Source organism: Clarias gariepinus, chromosome 14 (assembly GCF_024256425.1).
Source record: "Clarias gariepinus isolate MV-2021 ecotype Netherlands chromosome 14, CGAR_prim_01v2, whole genome shotgun sequence".
In the NCBI taxonomy this organism is placed as follows: Eukaryota; Metazoa; Chordata; class Actinopteri; order Siluriformes; family Clariidae; genus Clarias; species Clarias gariepinus.
Genome location: NC_071113.1, coordinates 9,670,011 through 9,693,623, shown reverse-complemented (window position 1 = coordinate 9,693,623; position 23,613 = coordinate 9,670,011). Strand labels below are relative to the sequence as shown.

Here is a 23,613-nt window from a genome sequence, read left to right as displayed (position 1 = left end):
CAACTTAAAATTTGGTTTAGAAACAGAAAATCATAATAATAAAAAATAAAGTAAACTTAAAATACAGTGCAGTCAGTTGGGATGTAGCACAGTGCTCATTTAATAAATGCTCAGCAGACTAATGTCACACTATGTAAACATGTACTTTAAATGAAGCCAATTTTTATTGACCTATGACTTTATCGAGTTAATAAAAGTTGTTTTGTCCAATGGAGAACCTTCTCTGTCATACCGTCAGTTTCTATTGATAAAGATTATCATTGTGTTTCCCCCCTAGATTGCCAAACCATTAAGGCACTGGGTGTCACTTGATCACCCTGTTGTAAAATATTGGTCCATGTCCATGCACTCTGTATTATACACTTTGTATATAATGTTTTTGATCTACTTATTCCACACCACTTATACCACATGTAAAGTTGACAGAAGGGTGGACTGGTGGGGTTGGAGATTATCTCAGGGAGCTCAGGACCAAAGGCAGGGTTAACCCTAGATACGAGTGCCAGTTCATTCCCGAGCACAGCCACACACTCATCGACCTATACACTTCATCAGGTTTGGAAACACCAATTAGCCAACAGCACATGTCACTGAGAAAAAACAGAGTACACCGGAAAGAAAAACAACAAGTACAGGGAAAACATGCAAACTTCATCCACAAAGACCAATGGCGACCTTCGAGTGCCCAAACATGATTGTGTGTAGACAATAGAGGGGGACAAGATACAACTTTGTAAATTTGAGTTTTTCTTGTAAAATATTGTGATGATGGGTGAAGCAGTGGGTTAGCGGATAGTTAGTCCAGGTTTAGTTCCCGTACTGGGTCTGCATGCATGTTTTGAGTGCTTCTGCGCTTGCATGTTCTCCCTGGCTTGGTGGGTTTTCTTGGGGTACTCCGGTTTCCTCACACAGTCCAAAGAAATGCAGATTAGGATAATTGGCATTCCTAAATTGCCTGTAGTGTGTTAAAGAGTGTCTGTGTGTGTGTGTGTGTGTGTGTGTGTGCGCACGTGCCCTCAATGGATCTGCACCCCATCCAAGGTGTACCCTGCCTTGTGCCCTAAGTCTTCTGGGATAGGCTCCAGGACCCCCACCCCCTCCCCCACCCGCTCAACATTTATATGGGTAGCGTTCAAATCAAACCGGGACTTTTGATTGTGCAGAGTAACAGAACACAGATATGGGAGTAAAAAACTTTTATTTCTCTATATAATCCTCTGCTACACTTATCCACTAATCCACTTAAACCCACGCTTGTCTGAAATGCTGGCCTCCCAGGAACTCGTTTAATGGCCCAATCATGTGGAAATGCCTCGGCGAAGTGAGGACTGGCAATAACTCCCAGCCGAGTTCCTGTAATGTGTTAGTGGTGTTGGTGAATAATTGATGTCTTCTGTATGGAAAAAGGTAAGCTTTAAGCCTTCATTCACATGATTTTATCACAAGTTCCTGTTTGACTTGAACACTCTTTGTAGAATCTCTATTTAGGGAAATATAAGAAGAACATTTACCACCACAAGATGTTATTGATGACTGATCAGTTATTACTAAAAATAACCAACCACGAGAGTGTACATGCAACACGTTACGAATATGGAGTTATTTTTGAATACAGACGCTGTGCTTCATCCTGTCAGGTTTAAGGCTTATAATAAACTCTAAGGATAGAGTGTGTGTTTGTATATGTGTGTGTGAAACAGAGCCAGTTCCTTTTGGCGTGAAAGACAGGAGCAGGTGAAAATGCTGGTGTTGTCAACAAGGCCACGCTTTTCTAGGTCAACTCCACAGAAACCTGGAGTAATCTTAAGGCATGATTAATGATACGGGCAGATATGACGGGACCCCAGAACCAGCACAGTGCATAAAGATTTCCCATATGGATTTCTAAATGCAAGTGTCCATGACTTAGATGACTTAGTAATTACTGCATTTTAATTGTGGTAGGGTTTTGGATTGGCTGCAATTTTACACATTTCAGTTATCAAGGGCACTGGCTGAATTCCAGTTAAACTTAATATATTCTTTGAATGAAGATTGTAATAATATACAAAATATAGCAAAAACTTTACTTTACAAAAGTTTGTGGAACGGAAATTGACCCTTTGTCTTTGACCTCAGACATCCTTACTAAATATGATTCTCTTACAATATTCTGCACAAATTTTTCTGGAGTTTTCTACATTTTAATTGAGGATCAGCAAAGAAAGTCTTGTTGAGCAAAAATTCAAATAATCAGCTAGACGGTGCAGGCTTGGACAAAACTCAATGTTCCAGCATGACTCTAAACACAACATCAAAGCTGGTTCTTAAATGGATAAAGCAAGTTATCTTTAGGATTATGGAAGTTAAATCTTATTGAAAATTAGTGAAACTTGCTTAAAGGCCAGCTTTAAAGAAATAAATGTAACCAGCATTATACATTTGATCAAGGAGACCGGTCAAATATCCAAACAAAATTCATCCAGAAATTAACTAATGACTAACAAAACCATCTGGTTGAGATAAAAATGTGCTAATGGACATTCAAGCATATATTAGGTGTGCATTATGTTCAATTCTGAACCTGTATTAAGTTCAGAAAATCCAAAATAAGTTAAACCTCATGCACCAAATTCTTAGGGTTTTCTTTTATACAATATAAATATACAATATATCATTCTGTCCAAAGCACAATATTGCTATGAGATTCACTTTCCTGATGAGTGTATGTAAATGTTTGACCACAAATTTAGAAATGTTAAAATAATATATAAAGTGTTTTGTGATTTCAATCACACAGCGACTCTATTGTCCAACTCCTATTATAACTGATCACATTTGCGAATTTACCAGCACTGTGGTATAAGATACAGTAATCAACCATAACATTAAAACCATTAACATTACATCCACCTACTGTATGACAAGATATACCTTTATTCGTCCCACAGTGAGAAGATTTATACATACTGTACCTGTGGTATCTATCAACAAGACATTCGCAGCAGCGGGACCTACATGAATTAACTTGGGATGTTCTGGACAACCAATGAACGCTCGGTGAGACTAAGATCTGGGAAATTTGTCAAGCCAGATCAACAACCATGAACTTTTTGCCGACAATGTGATGCATTGAGTGTTTTGATATCTTTTTATCATATGCCATATTATCAATTTATAATCAATGTTATTCAGGTCATCTGGTGATGGTGTTAATGACAGAAAACAAATACAGCACTTTTCATAAGTAAATTGATTATTTATTGTAATTCACCAATCAATATTCTGTTTAGAAAATAAATAAATACGTAAACAAACAGCCAGCATTAAGAGTGATGACCAGAGAAATCAAAGGCCAAGTACCAAATGAACCAGCCACTTGGTTTGCAGCAGCTAATAACAGTTAACATAAAATCTGACAGGAAAAAAAAGACAAAACCAGTGAATATCAGCTACTTAATATTTTGGTAAACAAAAGACCAGCCTACGTGGCTAAAGACAAAAGCATTTTATTGTTCAAGTATTACGTTTCCCCTCCACGTCAGTTTGACCTGTCTGGATCGGGATATGGTGATGATGAGGTGGTACATTGTCTACGAACACGCACATAGAGTACATATCGTCTATTCTGACCAACACTACTTACACATGACAGAACCACCTGAAAGCAAAAGCCTGCACATTTAGCTTATTGCTCATTTACATTCACCTCAGAATTTCTAGATCCCTTTAAATGGTGTGTAATGTAAAGTAAGTTCAAATCCACTATAGAAAGCCTACATGTACTGTAACACCTAGTACAATCACGGTGAAGATATAGTATACAGTATGTGATTAGTGACTGTTGATTGGTTGTTTTACTTCTTGGATTTCAAGTAAGCCCTGAACTAAGCCATAGTGCTAAGCCCTTCTAATAATAAGAGTTAACATTTTATTCAACCATGAATGTCTACACAAAGTAACCGGACTGGCTAGGTGAGCTACGGTATTTCCTGGTACTACCAATGTAAATGTGCCACTGGGGCCTCACAACATGAATAACTTCAATGATGTACCTGATGCTTCTTATAAGGGCTGGTGTCAAAAGAAGCTGTTTTTTTTTTTTCATTGGTTGAGCATTATTACATTTGATGGCCTGTATTCTGTGAATGCAGATTGTGCTTTAAACATTTTGGATGTCTGCTTGACTTACTGGTTGTAAGTCCAAATGAAAGGATTTCAGTGCATTTTCAGATATATCATCTGTAGACTAAGACAGAAAACAGCCAGGAAAGAAAGTGCTGTCTTTCTCTCTCTCCATCTCTGTCTCACTCAGGCCACTGCAGGAGAAGAGCTCCAGAAACACCAGCGACGACGAGACAGGTGCTTGTTTAAGAGCACGTCTTCCTTCTCCCTCTCCTTCTTCACTCGTTGGTAGTGATCTTCCTCCTTCAGGTACCAAACCGGAGGCCAGCGATGCTTCTCAAAGTACTCTTGGTTTTCTGCCAAGACAGACAGACAGGCAGAAAACAATCAAGGGCAAGAAAGGTGGGAGACTAAAATACACCCTGATATATTAGTCTCTGTTAAGGTTCTGTAAAGGTCTGTTAAGGTTGAGGACATTGATATAATTATAGGCTGTCTTACTAATGTTATAATAACAGGCCTTTCAAAGGTTTTAATTATAGAAGCATTAAGGCACCACAGGACATAAGCAATTATTACTGAAACAAAATTATTACTGATAGAATAACATTTTCTTTCTTAAGAACATAGGGTCACTAATCATAAAATGTAGATGATTAAAATGTGATGTAGATGATTAAAATGTGATGTAAATGTAATTCTTTATGCAAAAATATTTTACTTAAAAAATGCTCCAGCATTTTACACCTCCTTTTGCTAGCTAGACATAACCATGGTAGTACTATTGTGTTTACTAAAATACTTTGCTGAATATCATGGTATTTATTGCCTTCTTCCAATTGCAATGTCAGGGAGTTGTTTCCTACCACCATCACTCTGGGCTTGCTCATCCGGGACAATCTGATCATTTTGATGTATACATATTTGTGTCACACATTTCATTGTTAACAGAGCAATATGAATAAAATTGAATTTAATTATTGGGTACCACAGTGCCTACCAAAGTTCAGCAGGTATCTAATAAGGTATGTTTGTATATACTTTATCATTTTAGATAACTGCTGAACTTGACCACTGTGGTACACATTAAATACCACGGTATTCACCAAATTACTGCACATTAACCTTTGGAAGATACCACAACAGGTGGTATGTCACTGCTGAGCTACTGCATAAATATTACCAATATGAAACATTGACGTTTATAACATATTTTTGACAGTATCCCTGTCTGTGTTTCATAGTACCAAACTATAGTACCGTAGAACCAAGTACCACACTATAGTACATGTAAAGTTGTACCAAAGTACAACCATGTGCCATGTGGTTGTTGTTAGTCTTTCAGCTACTCCTCATAAAGGTTTTACGCCGGATGCCCTTCTTAAAGCAACCCTCCCATGCTTGGGCTCAGCATTGTATTCAGTGGCTAGGGTTTGGACATTGAGTGGGAATTGAACCACGGCCTTCCTTATGGCAGACAAGAAACCTACCACTAAGCCCAGCCAAGTGCTACATTTACTATGTACTACATGGACAAATGAATACCATGGTTCTGTCCAAAAAAATTTATTGAAAGGGTAACCCACTGGTCAATACAGTTGTCAATCCCAAACACAACATTATCCTCTTCTGAGTAAAAAACATGGACTAAAATTACCTATTCAACTCAACAATGAGAATCCTATGATTTGCTAGTTATGCTAGCTTTTGGCCAGGCTTGCCATATAATTGCTAAATGATTAAAAATAAACAGAAATAATAATTAAAAAAAACATATAAACATACTGTATGTCTAATTAGCTATTACAATAATAGTAATAGTTGGCTATATAATGGGTAAATTAGCACAACATAGTAAACTAGCTAAATTGCTAAATAAATAAGAACATGGATATATATTTCAGATATTGTAGCTAACATTACAATTTATTTCTTTTATGACCATTTTCAGGCTAAAATGGTCATATGAATGTTACAAGACTTTGGACTGTGCCATTTGGTTTTCTAACAGAAATTGTGAAGCTAAGATGCTTTACTCTAAGCCTTACAGATGATTGTTTACCACAAAAACACTGATTAACACCTTTGCTTGAAGTGGAAAAAATTTTCATCTCATCTTTGTCAACACTGCTGAGTGTTGATAAAGCATCTCTTGCTGTAGAAGGTTTGAATGTTTTTAGGCTTACGAAGCATATAAATACTTGACGGTGTAATTCTTACAAAGCTATCAGGGTAAGCTAATGTTTGCTAAGATTACTACTGATGGTAAAAAAAACTATGTATTGGGTTGACTAAATTTGTCTATGTATTATATCTTATTTACCACATTTATCACAAAATAAAGGAAAAGGTCTTCTAAAGAAAACCTTCTTCACTGATAGCAATTTTTGCTAACACTAGCTAGCTGTTATTCAAGTGCATTTCTCATTTTTATTTTAAATAAGAGCTGGGTCAACACTCATAGCAAGAATATTTTGTTTTTGTTCAGTTGCAAATGTAGTCAAGAGTGAGGTAGCATTCAGAGCTATTTGCTACAGTAGATAAGAAGGAAGGAAATGCCACACAACCATACCCTGTGGCTAGCTTTAAATTAGCTTTTGTCAGGCGAGCTTCCTTCAGACCATTTTTATTCGCTCCGCTGCCGTTTTATTTGCCTCCCCCTCTTTGACATTAAAAAAATTGTAAACAAACAAAAAAAATGTGGAAAAAGGCACATTATGAGGTTTTAGCATGCTTTTTGGGACAAAATTATGATAATAATACAAATATCTTATTTATATGTAAGTGAATATACAGTATGTCAAACGTTTTGCATTGAAACATTGCTTAAAATACTGTATAAAAAAGGTAAGTTAATGTTGTCTCAGTTTTTAATTTTCAGGGAGAAGCTTAAAATTTCTGCATCCTGACTTGTTAGACAACTTACTTGTGGAATTTTTTTTTTGCGATAAAAAAATAAACTAAGGAATGATTGCAGTTCTCTATAGGAGTACAGCGGTCCACATAATGATCGTACTCCAAACACCAGAGATACAGTAGCTTAACTGGCTTCTGTATCAGACATAATGTACTGTAAATGGTTTCTCTTACGGCATTAATAAAGTATAAATGCATACGTTTTGTTTATCATAGCTACAGTACACAATTGCACTGTATTATACACATATGTCTCAAAAGCCCAATAAATAAATACTGTATATATACCGATCAGCCATTACTTTAAAACCATTTACATTTAAAAAAAAAAAAAAAAAAAAATTTTGAGTTAAAACCACTTTTAGTCCCTTGGGGAGTGGTTCTAAAAAACTGTGGGTGTGCTGTGGTGTCTGGGACCAGGGCATGGCACCAGATCCTTTGGGTGCTGTGGCTTGTGGGTTGGGGTCTCCGTGGACTTGTTTGTCTGGCACATCCCCTGCATGCTCAACTGAACTGAGATCTAAGGAATTTGGATGCTGGGTCGACAGCCTTGGGCTCTCTGATGGGCCCTGAGTTTAGCGGGTTGTGGGTGCACTGGGCGTTCTGCTGCCTTTTTTATCGTGGCCAGCATTGATTTTGCTTTGATTTGTACTGCATTGGCTTTTTGTGGGATCTGACCGGACATAATGGTCTTTGGTCCCTATGACTGAGCTTTGGTTGCCATTGTTCCTGTCACCAGTTTGCTGGTGTATAGTTAGCAATCAAGGTTGTTCAGTTTATAATGTTATGGCTGATTGGCGTATACACACCATGTGTCTATATCATCTATTCTCTCTTTTATTATTAGAATCAGTATCAGGTTTAATGTTAAATATTTCAATGTGGTGCTCTTACCTAGCGATTTAGACCTGACCTCTCGGCGATAATTGGCACAGATGTTATTATAATGAGTACATATATGATGCAAGCACCAAGCAGTAAGTTGGTGGGCATTATGGAACTGCAAAGGAAAAAAAAACATGTCAGTATACATCTTAAAAAAAAAAAAAAAACACAACTAGTGATATTTCCATAGAAATAGGAATATTTTGCTTAAAAATACCTGAGCAAGCTCTAGGTAGTTGAGAACCTCTCCATCTATGTCTTGGGCATTCCTAGAGGCTTTCACCAGCTCATTCACAGCATATTGCTCTGTTGGGAAAATAGAAAGTTTCTTAAAACAGAGCTCAGTTTGCGAAATCATACTGGCAGAGCAATAGAAACAGTTTGTAAAGTGAGATAAAGTCTAAATCAGGAAACAGATTCTTTTTGCTGACGGCCAAGGCACCATTTTAAAAACGTTTCTCTACATGTAAGCCTTGGATCAATGTCAGACTGTCAGTATTACTTTTTACATGGATGTTTGTTGACATTATGTAGACAACCTACAATTCAAGGTCTATGGAATGGCTCTTTTTTTCCAGAGCTTTGACGTTACTCGTTGCTAAGCAACACTGAACAGGGGAACCAAAATGATAGTTTGATCCAAATTTGTAGTCTGTGAGTGCGTATGTGTGCAGTGTGAGATGGAGGGTGCACCTGTCAGGGCAATGAGGCGGGGAAGGCACAGTCTGTTTGCCAGAGCAATTAATTCCATTGGGTCCAAATCAGCCATGGGTGACAGCTGATTGGTGTAGAGATACTCCAGCACTGCCTGCATACACACCCTGCTGGTGTTAGGAAAAGAGACCTGGCAACAGAGTGCGCACACACACACACACACACACACACACACACATAAAAGCATCCACGGTTATACTCTGTAAACAGTAGCATGTGGTACCTCCTTCAAAATCTCCCTAAAAATATTCAGTAGCTTAAATACTGACAATGCCACAACCATCTGCGCCCAGGAGACCGAAACAGCAAAACTGGCCGTGCTTGCAGGAGGGCAGGGATAGCATTAACTCTCTAAACTGTCAAATATAGTGACACTTGCCAGTGAGCTCATGTACGCAGAAGGGGTAGTCATGTAGTTTGTGCTGCAATTTAAAAACACGCAGTTAGCTGCCTGTCACGTGTCTGTCAGCACACTATTCACATGGTATATCATTCAGCGGAGGAGTTAGGCTGAGACTGACATCGATAAGGTTTTTAAACACATCAAATGGTTAAGAATAAGGCAATATATATACAGGATAAAATAAAAATATCGAGCCACAGGCAGTGATTAGAGACTCACTAAACACAGTAAATACTGTACTGTACACCTACACAAGGCAGAATAACAAGGTAGGTACGCCTAATAGCATGGTCAGGAAAAACAACTGATGCATAACAACACAGTGGTCTACTACACAAATAACAGCGTGTTAGCGGCAGTCTTGTGACGGTTCCTTATCGAGGGATTGTGGGAGGCTCACAAACTGCACATAGCAATCTTAACCCAGATGGGCCACAATGAGTAATTTTATACCTACAAAATACACTAATGTGTGGGTCTACTGGACGAGACAAACTAGGCCAAGGGCCTATAAAATTATAAAAAATGTGTATTTCATATACACTATGCTAGTTTGTGCAAAAATACCCCATATTAAAATGAAATGAAGAAAAATAAAACAGGCTTAACCTTTTTGCTTAGTATTTCTTTATTTAGGTTGTCCATAGGAGAAATCAATATGAAATGTGCTGGTCAATTATTTTTTAATTAACTGCTAGTTTCCTTATATATATAGCCTAGTGATGCATCTTTCTAAATACCCCAGCTCAGGCGATGTCCTTTTGTCTGTCCTATTGTATCAGATTCGATGGCAGGCTGACCTCTTACTAGGTATGATAAGCTAGTCTAAAAATATCATCGTATCAATCAACCTTTTTGAGTTTACAATCACCGTATACTTTCATAAGCATAATTGGTCAATCATGTGGCAGCAGTTGATATGAATGTGGCATTCATATCAAACATTAGAATGGGGACAAAACCTGCTCTCTTTTATTTTGATTGTGGCATGGTTGCAGGTTCCAGGTTCCAAAATGGCTGATTTGAGTGTAGTGGTGTGAAAAACAAACAACATGAATGCTGAGAGGCTTTCCTGATTACAGTGTAACAAAAAGTGTTTATTTAAGTTACTATAGACTTCCTAGCCTCTTCCGACCTACAGAATTCTCAGTGTACGCATATTCTTTAGTCGCAGTCTATATTTTTTGTTTTGTGCAACATTCTGTGTAAATGCCAGAGACTGTTGTGTCTGCTGTTTCTAAAATACCCAGTGTGTACATGATGTACCAATAACAATGCCACAAACTGAAGGTCACACAGATCACACATTTCTTTGTCCTTATTCTGATGTTTGGTGTGAACAATAGCTGAAGCTCTAGACTTGTATCTTTATGTTTTTATGAACGGTGCTGCTACCACATGATTGGCTGATTAGATTACTGCATGATTGTTCAAGTGTAACTATTAAAGTGGACACTGATCGCACATGCTAAAAAAGAAAAAGAACTTCACAAACCAAATGTGAACTATTTACTCAGAGTAAGTAGGACAGTGCCATCCTTAAAATAATGCTGTTGACCCAGGACAGCACCAAGCTGAAAAAAATAAATAGGCCTGCCTTTAAATACGGGATTCTTTAAAAAATCTGATGTATTCACATAATGTCTGGTTAGGCAAATAGATATGGCAAAAAGCTACATTTAAGGAGGAACTGCATGAACCATACTTTTCACACTCACCTCATTATTTGCGCTCTCTATGAATGAACCTCCAAACAGAGCAGCCATCCAATCACAACTGGAGATTAACAAAGGCTTATGGGCGTTGATGGTGCCATCATCCAACCTAAACACCACATCTTCCAGAATGGCAAAATAAGAACATGAGGAAAAGTTCTTGCAAAATCATTGATTAAATATAGTATATATTATATAATATATAGTGAATATAGACACTACCGCTCAAAAGTTTGGGAAGTTTTATTGTTTTCTAAGCAAACAATTAAACAATTAGACAATGATTTTAATAGAAATGGTGAATGTGTTCTTCAACCTTTGCCTTCATAAATTTTGGCTACGTAATTTTATTGCAATTACAGCCTGGCAGACTATCTGTCAGTTTTTCAAGATAACCTGATGAGATTTTACCCCATGCTTTCTGGATCATCTCCCTCAAGATGGACTGGCTTGATGGAGTCTTGCTCCAAACCATATGATCAAGCTGATCCCAGAACAGCCTAAAAGGGTTCAGATCCAGAGACTTTGCATGCCACCCCATTACAGTCAGAATTTAACTGTTTGCAAAATGGATACAATTTTTGTGAATTGCATGAAAATGTGTTTTTCTTTGGAAAACAAAGAAATTTGCAAGTGATCCCAAACTTTTGAGCGGTATGTATATATAGTTATTTAATAGGTAAAAGGTTCCAGGACAGATAGTAATATTTCAGTTAGCATTTTTTTTTCACCTGTGAAGCTGCTCTTGGCAAGACACTCCTTAATTCTGTTGGCTTTTCTCACATGAAACGCTTTTGTGATTTCCTTATTCATAAAGCCTTCCTTGTTCATGATGTTCTCCACCATCATTCTAAGGTCAAAAACTTCTAGGATCTCAGCAATCTGAGCGATCTTCATCAGGTCCATCTCCCTTTCATTCAGTTCTCCTGTGTACAAGAACCGGAGCACTGCACGGAAGGGACCCAGCTGGAAGGAGTTGTCCATTTTCACCACCGTCATAACAGCTGCTGTTCCTGTTCCTGGGATAACTACAGTTTCTTTGTGAATGCTTTGGAAGGCCTTGCACCAAAGTGCCAGAGACAGCTGGTTGTGGTGGTGCTTGGCATTAACATTCTTTACCTTAAGAGTCCCATCACTCTTGGAAGCCCGTAGGGAACTAGGTGAGAGGTTAGGCAGCACAGCCATGGCTTCATCTGTGTCCAGGCTGAGGGTTCGCATCAGGTGTTCTCGTTTGTTATACTGGGTCGCAACCATGCACTGGAACTCTTCAGAGAGGTCCATCTGGAAGAGGTCATAGAACTTGGAGGATGAGGTAGATAGGTAGATCTTGTGGGCAAATACATTGAAGTGTTCCTGAACAATGAACATGACATCAGCACAGAAGGGGTTTTCCAGCAACTTCCTGGGACCCTCCGGGTTGTTGCGAGGACAGTCTGGGATCTTGATTAGTGGTGGAGGCGCTTTTGGTGGGAGGAATGGCGCTTGCAAAAGGGGCTTCTGAACCCTGCGTAGATGGGACTTCCAGAACTGAAGATGGCGTCTGGAGATGAGAGCTGCTCGGATAGCGTTGTCAAAGATATCTTTAATGCCAAATTGATCAAAGACACTTGTCTCATAGTATGGAATTCCCAATTCCTTTGCTACTTCTCGTCCTCTTTCTGGGGGCAAAATATCTCCTGGCTTTATAGGTCTGTTTTGAGACATGAGATACTTTAATGATGCATTGACATTAGGTAGGTAAAACACACATCTTTCCATTTCATAATATTAAATTAAAAACACATCTAACATGAAATATAAGAAATAGAAATTATACTGGAAAAGAAACTTGAACTGCAGTAAAAATCAGAAAAATGATGATGTAAGTAAACACCTTGCTAATGGCCGCCTAGCCCGGTTGACAGCGTCCAAGTCTGCATAACGTAGGTCAAGTTGACATCCGACCAGAATAACTGGAGTACGTGGGCAGAAGTGTTTAATCTCCAGGTACCACATGGTCTTCACATGATAGAGGGAGTTGGGGTTGGCAATGGAAAAGCAGAGAACCACCACATCAGACCTTGGGGTGTGGGGAAAAAAAAGAACAGGTAGCTCTAGCAACAGCCCAGCCATCAAACAGAGTCATACTAACAAAAAGCAAAACATCACTTGACAGCATGCGAACAGAATGTGCAGCGAAGTATGCTGTACATGACAGGAGCCAAGCAGCATCTGTAGCAACACCATTGTCCGGCAGTGTTTGGTTGGCATGCAGAGGAGGGATCTGCCTGCAGGCTCGATGCAGGTTTGACAATGACCTTCTGGCAGGATGTGAAAAGATTGCCTTTGGTTGACAACCGCGTCCTTGAAGACGTCTGTCTTATGCAGCAATGAACAACTTCGGCAATGCTTTTGGTGGGCCGCCTCATTGGGGACCCATTCAAAGATGGGAAACTAAATGACAAACGCAAAAAAGAAAACCTAGGAGGAGGACATGCAGACATACTGACACGTGGCTGGCATACCTTCTCAGAGTGAGGTTAGTACACTGTCTATGCTGACAGGAGGAACACCGGCAACCACACAAGAACAGTGAACAATGTATTGATCACCAGTTCGTCATCGGCCACCAAAGGAATTGCGCAGCACTCGCTGACAGGGCAAGACGGCAAGACGATGGACGCAGCTACCGCACCACACAGTCAAACTGGAAATGTAGAAAGTTATTAAGAAGCGAGTGGACTTGGAGACTTACAGTGTCTTGAATATGATCAGACTCGCATTAAGGTCCTATGTGCCCTATGAACAAAAATATTGCCTACTAGTAGGAGTTGGCCCTTACAAAATAGATACTGTAAAATTATTTACATTTTTCTCATTTGTACCAAAACTTTGCTGTTTATCATAAAATTTTGACTCAAAGCCGAACAAATCTACAGCTCTTAAAAATATAGTACCGTGGAACAGATTTCTTGAAGTATGAAACTTTATCTAGGCCTGTTCTGTCTCTTTTTATACAATACCTTGCTAAACCTTAGACAGGAAGTGTGCCGGATGTGCTTGATGCATAGGATATTTCATAGCGCAAATATAACAGCTGCTGATCTAAAACCTTTCCAGGAAGTCAATGGCCTACAGACATCAAGGCCTGTCTGGCCAAAGCTGATAACATTTCTTGGCCAGAATCAATGCGCTGCTTCAGAACAATTTGGGATATGAGAAATGAGTAGCACAAGGGTCAGAGACCACTCAAGCACATATCAGCTTGATTAGGTCAATACATATATCTGGTGATGCTAACCTGCAAACCAGTCCATACTCTGACTGAAGACAATTTACAAAGAGTGAGGCCTTCTTTTAAAAATAAATAAATAAATAAGTAAATAAATAAAATGAATTCATTCATTTAAAAAAGTACATTTTTGCAATAAATACGTTTATTAGCACACAGCTTGCTAAGTATTATAAATTAATGTACTGATCAGCCATAACCTAAAAAACCACTAACATTCAAACTACCTAGGTTTTAGGTTCGTCTTATGTTGCCCCTCGGGGCATGACTCCACCAGACCTTTGGGATGTGCTCTGGTGTCTGGTAGGGACGTTATGCAATGACAGCGTGGGCCCCTCTGTGAATCAGATCTAGTTGTGTTGCACATTCCATGGATGGTCAGTCAGACTAGAATCTGGGGAATTCATCATCCATAACCTCTTTGCCTGCTAAACACGGAGTGCATCGGGTTGTGCTGCACCAGGCGTTCTGATATTCTTCTGTCATGGCCAGTTTTAAGTTTTTCGGAGGTTTGTGCTACATTGGCCTTTCTGTAGAAAGAAATATGGTAATATATCTTTCTATTATTTATTTAAAGTCCATTATTCCATTTATAATTATATATACTGTACTATATAAAAAAATTAGGAGAAGCAATGACCCAGTAGAAACACGAAGAATAATTACTTTGCCAATGGCTGTCTAGGTCGGTTGACAGTCTCCAAGTCTGCAAAAATAACAGCCGTACTAAGTACAAGTAAAAATTTTGTACCAGGTACAAAATTGTCGAGGAAGTTGCGGTTTGCAGCTCTAACAACTGCTCAGCCATAAAAAATAGTCTTTACAGATACAGCACAGGGCTAGATACAGCACAGGGCTTTCACAGAAAAGTGATCAACTAAATCCATGGCAACTCCATTATTTCAGCATCTAAATGCTGTATCTTCATGCATCCTCATACGATGGCTCCAAATTCTAGTTTTCCATACAATCAGATAAACAAGGTCCAGTGGTCACCCAGAAACTGCTCTCCTATATTCATGCATCCAAGTCCGACATCATGGTTTACAGCTTCAGCAGTATTGTTTTATTTTTAGGATACAGTAAAGCACGGAGAGGAGATATAATGCCACATAAAGGAAATGTAACTCTATTGGGAGGACAACTAGCCCAAGGACAGAGAGCGCGGCACTGTGTGGCCAGACCGCTGCCTTCATGTGCATGCTTAGGTGTGAATTTGCTGACAATGCACAAAATCAAGGAGAACACGTTCTCTAATTTGGTCTTAGGGAACAGACATGGACTTCAAGCAGCGTGACTGCTGTTGTCCTGTTTTCGTACGAGCCTGCTTTGCGACTGTCAAAAGCAAGAACTGCTAAAAGACTCTCTAGTCGGCACGCTCTCTATCCGTCAGGCGCCATCTGCCACATGCTGGCAGAGAATACAAAAGCTTTGCTGGAACGTATAAGAAGAACTCGCATCCCTGAAACAGGATAAGTATTTTTTTTTACAGTTTTGTAATTAACATCATTTTGTCCTAATAGTAAGAAACTAATATGATGCATTGGATTCCATATTCATATGCCATCTATGAAGCTTTGCCATCTAAAAAAGCAATTTTTATTCATATTTGTTTTTTTTTTACGAGGCCTTTTGAATGGTTACCAAATAAGTAGATTATTTAAATTAAGCAGTTAAACAGTGTCCAGCTTAACTTTACTTGAAGTAGAAGTGGGGTCAATGGGAGTATGCAAGGATGCATCAGTGAGCATTACTGCACAGGTAATGCAGGTTCAGTAATAAGGTGATAGGTTATCTCCTTACATTGGTTTAAAAATGCAAAACCAAAATGACAGAAGAACAGTGGAGGTGATAAAAAAGAAACCATAAAGCCATATGAGTTCACTTAAAGCTCTATAAATGGTTGTAATAGATGCATGAGCCATGACTCAACTTTATATCTCTTTACATGACAAGATTCAGATTTCTGTCTGAGAATAGTATAAACATTGAAGATGGATGCTGCTACGATTTAACCAAGGCTCTATATATTTATGGAAAGAAAAGATCGATAATTTGCGGCTATGTTTCCAACGTAAATCTGATTCATCTTCTGCTTTCGTCTGTTCTTTTTTTAGTACCCTGCGGATACAGTTACAGTACATCTTGGTAAAATGAGCTTGCCTTACCTGCCGTAGGCAAAGCGCCTGTCCTTGTGGTGGTCTCCGAAGGTGTCCCACAGCCTGAGGGACACGCTGACGTCATCCACCACATCTCTGGAACGCTCTAATACCTGCGCGCAAACATGTGCATCATCACAGCCTGATTTCATCCAGGTGTCAGAAAATCACTTCATCAAGGACTTAAAGTCAAGGTCTTTAATCCTGCTTTACTTTTGGTTAATATGTCTAACAATCACGTCCATTGGAAAAACAGATTTACCTCTTGACAGACTCGGTACTGATCGATAGCCCAGACTGTAGGGACATGTGTGGCCAGCAGCTGGTATTGGGTCAAAGTGGCGTTACAGGCTCGGGCACAAATAAGGCGAGTCTTTCCTACGGCATTGTCTCCTACAACGACACACTTTATTGTTTCTACGTTGGGTCTTTCGTAGTCCATTCTGCACCCCCGTTTCCTGTAAGTGGAAAGGAGTTGATATTCAGAATTTGAGAAGGTTATGTGTTATGGCACGGGGAACAAATAGTGTATCTAACTGATCAGGTTTCTGTATAGATGAGCCACAAAGATCACTGACCTTGGCTCAAAAGCAATGAAAATGTAATACGGGACTTTATGTTTTCACATACCCAAAATAGTCCTGTATCTAGTTCCTGCTGAACCGGACAATCCAAAATGTCCCCTTTTAGACTTTTTGGAGTGCAAGAGTATTAACACTGAAATCTGCCAAACTATGAGGTTCATACAGAATATATTTTAAATGAGGATTTTTTCCCCCCAAATCCTATCACTGACAACCACTCCTGACTGGAGTTTATTACGCAGTATATTAAATTACACAGCCAACTGGGTTTTAAATATGTAATCATTAGAACAACTAATTTTCCTTCCAGGTCTTTAAGTGTATTGCACATACTAGTTCATGCATTAAGATTTTCATAAGAATAAATAGAGTATGTCTCTGTGCTGTGCTTGTCTAATCAAATAAGGTTCATCATATAGCAACATTATAACGTTGTATAAAAGGTGAATCAACATAACCTTATTATGAGATTATCATTTTCCAGTCATTAATCATGGCATCACTGTAAACAAGCCAGATTTTTTTTTATCTGATTATACAGCATGACACAGCATTATTGATGCTAATCACTTTAGTCATTACACAAAGCAGAGTAAAGTGCATTATGGGTATTATGCTGAAGATAAGATAATGTTGCTTGGACACTTTACTATTGGTGTGTGTGTGTGTGTGTGTGTGTGTGTGTGTATATATACACTATATTTTTAATACTGCCAAACAGTTCCTCAGTTGGTTCTAGGCCCGAAGATTAGTTCCCCAGAGGGACAGATAATGAACTCTTAGTTCTTAGACTGCATAATAAACACTCATCTGTCAAAAAAAGCTGGTGAAAATGCTATAATTTTTATTTATTCTTCTCTAAATTTTCAAAATTACAACTTTGACAACAACTTGAGTGAAAAAGTACAATTTCTAAATGATTTACATGAAATTCAGAGCTTCTTGCATGTTGGTTTTTTTTCCTCATTTTTGCTTAGCATGGACTCCACAGATTTGTGCAAAACTTTAGGATTTCTATTTCTATTATTCTATTTCTTGTGTCTTCTGAACACATGCTTTATGAGAAAAGATTAAACAGAAGTGTATCTCAAAGGGTAAATATTACAAATCTGCTTGCATAAAAATATTGCCAAATCTTAAATATTAAAACTTTCTGTTATAAAAAAAAATCCCTGATTTTTAACATGGTCTCAGTCTTTATATACAGATTGGACTCCAGAAATATCTGATATCCTGGAATTTTAATGCATGCTGGTATCTAGAGTTTACAGGGTAAAAAGAAAGAAAAAAAAATCCACTGAGCATCAGCATTCACTTACCGTCTATACCGCTTTATCCTGTATTCAGAGTCACAGCTGAGCATCAACAACTATGCCATAATCAAAGTCATCAAGCCCCCCCCCCCCCATATCCCACAGTTTGACCTGAATTTTAACGAAAGCTCTTGTCCTGTATTTGTAAGATTGTTTTCAATTGTGTTACATTGCATTGCTCTGATTAGAAAAATCACACGAATGACCAGTCATACATGTAAAAGCATCTAGTAAGTGTATATACAACTACTTCAAAGCCTTCCTTATAACAACATGGCCTTCCTAATCAATGCAAGGGTGAAATCTATTGAGCAACACAAACAAACCTGCTGGCAATAATTGCAACTGATGCTACAAAATCCCAGTGCTGTTTGGTTGCATGGCAATGTTTCCTCATGTTTAATAGCCATGCTTAAAATGGAGGCATCTATACCTATATAAATGCTATGCATCTATATGCAGCACAATAGGAACAATACTGTGGTCACCAATAGCATTGAGATAAAAGTAAAATTCATTGTTTTAAATGACATTCCCAAAGTTTTAAAATAATGACAATCAAAATAAAAATAATTTGTTAGGTAATGCAATAAAATTAACATACAACAATCAATATTTAGTATAACGTCCTTTGTTCTTCAAAACCAAACAGGGCATAGAGTCAAAAAGACGTCTAGAGTAGTCTTCTGTCACTCCGTTAATCCATGCCTGCCTGATTGCTGAGCCTAAAGATCATGTACAGTAGATGGTTTCTTGACTGCTACTGCCTTCTTTACCATTGTCTAACAGTTTTCTATTGGGTTTTGTTTTGGAGATGACCCAGGCCATGGCTCCAGAAGCTGAATACCATTATTATATATACACAGGAAGACCCATAATACAAAACTGTATGTTGACTTAATACTTTTAGCAAATAAAAAAGTAATTACAGGTCTTTCATGCATACAGTACAAATAGACCTATAAGTAAACAAAAAATAAAACAAATAAATAAATAAAATACTCTAGTACCTATTTAGATATGTGCTTGCATGCATGCGGTAGCTCTTGCTGATGTTTCTGTATGTATAACAGTACATTTACATTATGGCATTTGCCAGAGCGACTTACATTTGATCTCATTTTACATCTAAACAGTTGAGGGTTAAGAACCTTGCTCAAGGGCACAAAAGTGACAACTTGGTGGTGCTGGTTTTTGAACCTGCCACCTTTTGATCAGTAGTCCAACACCTTAACCACTGAACTACCCCTGCCTCACGTAATGTACAGTATATATGCAGGAATCTTTCAATTATCAATATACAGGTTATGGATGAACATTTAACATGCATAAAGAATTAAACAAAAATAATGAAAAATGACTGTTGTCCATGTTATTTCTGCACAACTGAAACACCATCACACCAGGTAAGGTACTAGTGCAAAGAAAGAACAGGTAAGTGCACAGGTAAGTGCAAATGCTGGATGGCTTATGGACACACATTGACATGCACTCACGCGCGCACACGCACGCACAAACGCACACGCGCACCTACCGTGTCTTTGGGTTTGTGCGGTTTTGTTGTTGCTGGACTTGAAGAAGTGCACTAAGGCGACCCGCGCCTCTCTCCTTTACCTCCCCTGCAAAATGAGCTCACCGAGCGCTAGCTGTGTAGTTGAAGCCCGATCATTTCCCGGGTGCATTAGCTGACATCAGCCCTAATTAAAATAAAACCTGCCCTGTGCGCTCGAGCGTGAATGATGCACGGTGACTCGCGCTTTGCTGGTTCGGCTGCAGCCTTCACGCGCTCCGACTCTCCATTCAGACGGAATCAGCCGCAGCCCCGGTACCGCCCTCCCACCGTGACGTCATCGAGCCGCGTGCTATTAATAGCGGGCGTTACGGTTTCATTCAGGAAAAAAAAACAAAAACAAACAAACAGCGCCTGTGCTTCATTCAGGCAGAGTGAAAGGGGCTGGCTCATGACTGTGTTATTCAATCCTTAGTGTAGACACCTACTGTAGGTGCGTTTGAAAACAATAGGTTGAATTGCATCACTTCATGGTTACCATGGTTATCAGAATGTATTACCATTGTTTTACTGTTGTACATCATGGCATCTATGTCCAGTTTATGCCATCTAACTACCTAAAAAAGTTTCAAATTAGCAGAAGGAATACAATCAAAATTAAAAAACTGACCGATCACTTATAGGCTTACATGAAAAATTCACAGAAGAAAGCAGGGCCTCCATGTTTAGACATTGGACAACTAATCAGACTACCAAGTTATCACTGGTGGCCCTTGAGCAAGACCCTTGAGCAAGTCTCTTTCGCTATACTACTGTACCTTCCCACCGTCCCCTTAGATGTCTTCAAACCTGTCAGTAAAATTCACTATTGACAATCTGGCCCCTGCAAATGTCAAAAAAGAAGATAAGCCTGTGGTGCAGTGGTAAAGTGCTCGCCCTATCATCTGGAGATCGCTGGTTCGATCCCCGAGAGAGCTGATTGGCCGAGCCCTCTCAGAGGGGAGGGATGAGAGGTACTTAGCGCTCCCACATTAATCATGGCTCTACAGCCAATCAGCCGATTGCTCCGCCCCTAACGGGGCGTGAGCAATCAGTTCGAAAAGAGGTGGTCAGCTGGCGTCTCGCGATTCAGAGCAAACATGTGATAGTCTTCGGCCCTCCCGGCTGAATGGTAGTAGTAGCCTTAATTTGGGAACCCCCTAGTGACAAGGAGGAATTGGCCACGACTAAATTAGGGAGAAAAATCAAAACAAAAAAAAAAGAAGATTAGCCTGCACTTGGTCGAGCTGCGGACCTGCCTCGCCTTTTTCGGTCGTGGAGATGATGGGCTCTGTACCTCTAAATAGCTGTTTCCTCATCTCATGGTCGTTCCCTGCTACCAAGTTTTGTCACACAATGATCCTCGACATGAAGGACAGGTCATCTATGGCACGCTGACAAAGTTCTTGGCAGACTTTGACTCGATATTCTTTCTGCTCCTGGGTCAGCAGCCTGAGAGACTAACTTGCAACAACTTGACGCATGTTCAAATCACACGTGAGGATTGCCTGGACTGTTTCGTATGACACATTGACAATGGCAGAAATGTTGTGGATTGTTCTTCGAGCATCATCGTGCACAAGTTGCTTAATGGTTTCAAAATTTTCAGGGGTTTACCTTGTAGAAGGTCTTCCAGATATCTCATCCTCTTTCAGGGATGGTTTTCCGCTCTTGAAGTCCATGTGCAACTCAGAACACCTCAAACAATTCATTGTCGCATCGCTATAAACTTATAACTATAATCATTTTAAACATCTCTGAAGATTTGCTCAGTTTCTCGCAAAAATTTCACATTCGTTCTTTGTTCTAACTTACTATCTGAAATAGATGATGTGGCAATGCACTTGGTCAATATAGCAAAAAGACATTGTCCTGTGTACATCAGGAGCTGTACACAGGACGATGTCTTTTGGCACGCTGACTTATAAAGGTCAATGCTCCCCATGAATGTGCTTGTAGCCTTGTGCTGACATCTGTTGGCGTGTTACAAAACTAGTCTTAAACTTTTTGACATCAAAAAGTATATGTCTCGATACATTTTTTTATTTTTTGATACCAATGGTAATGTTTCTTTCAGTTTTGGAACACCAGCCTGCCAAATTAATATTTTAGACTAAACAACGTAGGCAAATCCACTAAGAGGCTAGGACTCTATTTTGCCTGGATTGCTGTCATCAAACAAAAAAAGGAAATACACATAATCATATGTAGTCTCACAATTTTTTTATTTACAAACTCTAGGTAATAAATGTGGTTTCCTATAACGTGGTCCACCTACTGTAGTGGCACAAAAGTAAATTTAGTTGCACTCATACCAAACACATCCCATATATCCCTACTTCAAAACGTGTGAAAAACTATGTTTTTATAAAATTGAGACTGACGGCTGTGCATATATGCTGATTTGGTCTTAAGGAGTTTAACTGTGTCCGCTCCTTTTCATCTTTCCACTGTTCTTGCGAGAAATGTGCCAGAAAGGCTGACGTCCATGTCTTAAAATAATACATAATACACAATTACCAAATTCCTTATATGTTATTTCATAATTTTGAAATCCCCACTATTGTTGTAAAATGTATAAAATAAATCTTTAAACAAAAATGAAGAAATTTGCACATGATCCTAAATTTTTAAGCAGTAGTGTATATACTGTATATTGTGTGTGCATTTTCCACTTCACAGATTTGTAATTGCCTGCAACAGCCTCAATTAGGGCATGTACAATGTACTAGTTTGGTTCTCAGGACACAATTACTTGTCACGTCCCCTGTCCGCTACAGCTTTGGTCAAAAACACAGCACTTTTAACATCAGTATTGTACATGCTCAGAATGTAAACATACATTTCTTTTCCTTGTTCCTTGTTCCTTTCTTTCTCAATGGAATGAAAATTAACATCTTTGTGTACTTTTACATGGTAAAGGGAATAAAGCATACCTGTAGTAATTATTGTGAATAATAATTGGAGCTTGAGGGCTGATCTTGTACCTTTATGTAGCTTCTCGAGTAACCGTTTCAGGTAAGAAGGTGAGAAAGAAAGGTACAGCACAGTTTAGTATAACTGTTATGTGATAGTTTTAGAAATGAATGCTCTTTAGTGTGGTCCTTAATTTTTTAGGATTTATGCCAATAAGGGGGACATAAATATTATAACTCCTTACAAAAATTGACAGTTACACCATTTGAAGAAAGGGCAACTCTGTTTTATCAGCTGGACAATGTATAGTTCAAGTCAAACAGTCAAGAGGTCTCAGAATAATAGAACACAGTTATGAGAGTTTATACTACCTTTATTTCTCTATATAATCCTCTGCTACACTAATGCACTTATCCTAGTGATTTAGTGTTTGGATTCCATCAATTTTGAAAGTTTTCTCAGTATTCCAGAACCATGATCGGGCTGTTTGATTCACATTTGAAACACTGGCCTGCCAGGAACTTTTTATCATTAGCCAAACTGGTCAGGACTATACAGGAGATGTGTCAGTCAACTCTCATCTGAGTTACTTAAATGTGCAAGTAGTGCTTGTGAATATTTGTTTGTACACTTCCCACAGACAGCTGTGTCTTTTTCACAAGTTAGTGACGAGTTATCTGTTGTTTTTCAAAGATCAGGTGTTACACTTGCAGAAGGTTCACTGGAACGACTGCAGTGGGCTGGGATAACCATTCACGGACATACAACCTTCTTTAAAAAGTTTGCAGCATTCAAATTTTTTACCATGGCTAAGAGTCTTAACACTGTACTGTACTGTATTCTCCCCCCCACCACAGGGGGAACATGCAAACTCCGTGCACTCAGAGGTGGGAATCCAACCTGGTTGGGAATCGACTGCAGACCCTAGAGGTGCAAGGAGACAGTGATAACCACTAAGCCTACATGCTACTGTACCTAGTAGCAAAGCCATTAGCCATCTAAAAATCACTGTCATCACTGTAAACTGTGGAATTTTAAGCAATTAATTGTTTATGATTTATGATTTAATTTTTGGTTATAATTA

The 23,613-nt window shown here is 38.8% G+C and overlaps 1 protein-coding gene across 2 annotated transcripts; it reads right to left on the bottom strand.

The window, feature by feature from the left end:
* Positions 1 to 3,737: 3,737 nt before the first annotated feature.
* On the bottom strand, positions 3,738 to 19,802 carry rhobtb1 (Rho related BTB domain containing 1). Of its 2 annotated transcripts, XM_053511659.1 has the most exons (10): positions 19,599 to 19,802; positions 16,430 to 16,625; positions 16,177 to 16,280; positions 12,611 to 12,796; positions 11,469 to 12,427; positions 10,741 to 10,859; positions 8,599 to 8,749; positions 8,123 to 8,211; positions 7,915 to 8,020; positions 3,738 to 4,460 (listed from the first exon to the last, which is right to left on the bottom strand). In XM_053511659.1, the coding sequence occupies exons 2-10, from the start codon at positions 16,607 to 16,609 to the stop codon at positions 4,291 to 4,293; spliced, it is 2,064 nt and encodes a 687-aa protein (XP_053367634.1). In that variant the 5' UTR covers positions 16,610 to 16,625; positions 19,599 to 19,802; the 3' UTR covers positions 3,738 to 4,290. The 2 variants fall into 2 exon arrangements, with proteins under 2 accessions (XP_053367634.1, XP_053367635.1); XM_053511660.1 differs by lacking the exons at positions 16,177 to 16,280; positions 16,430 to 16,625; positions 19,599 to 19,802 and adding an exon at positions 13,242 to 13,320.
* Between the last annotated feature and the right edge of the window lie 3,811 nt (positions 19,803 to 23,613).

Excerpts from the sequence above, each read along its gene's own strand:
- rhobtb1 (XM_053511659.1), bottom strand. The coding sequence starts at position 16,609 with ATGGACTACGAAAGACCCAACGTAGAAACAATAAAGTGTGTCGTTGTA. Across the intron at positions 16,281-16,429 it reads AGTACCGAGTCTGTCAAGAG|GTATTAGAGCGTTCCAGAGA; the intron begins GTAAATCTGTTT and ends GTTTGCGCGCAG. Across the intron at positions 10,860-11,468 it reads TGCCAAGAGCAGCTTCACAG|ATGTGGTGTTTAGGTTGGAT; the intron begins GTGAAAAAAAAA and ends CCATTCTGGAAG.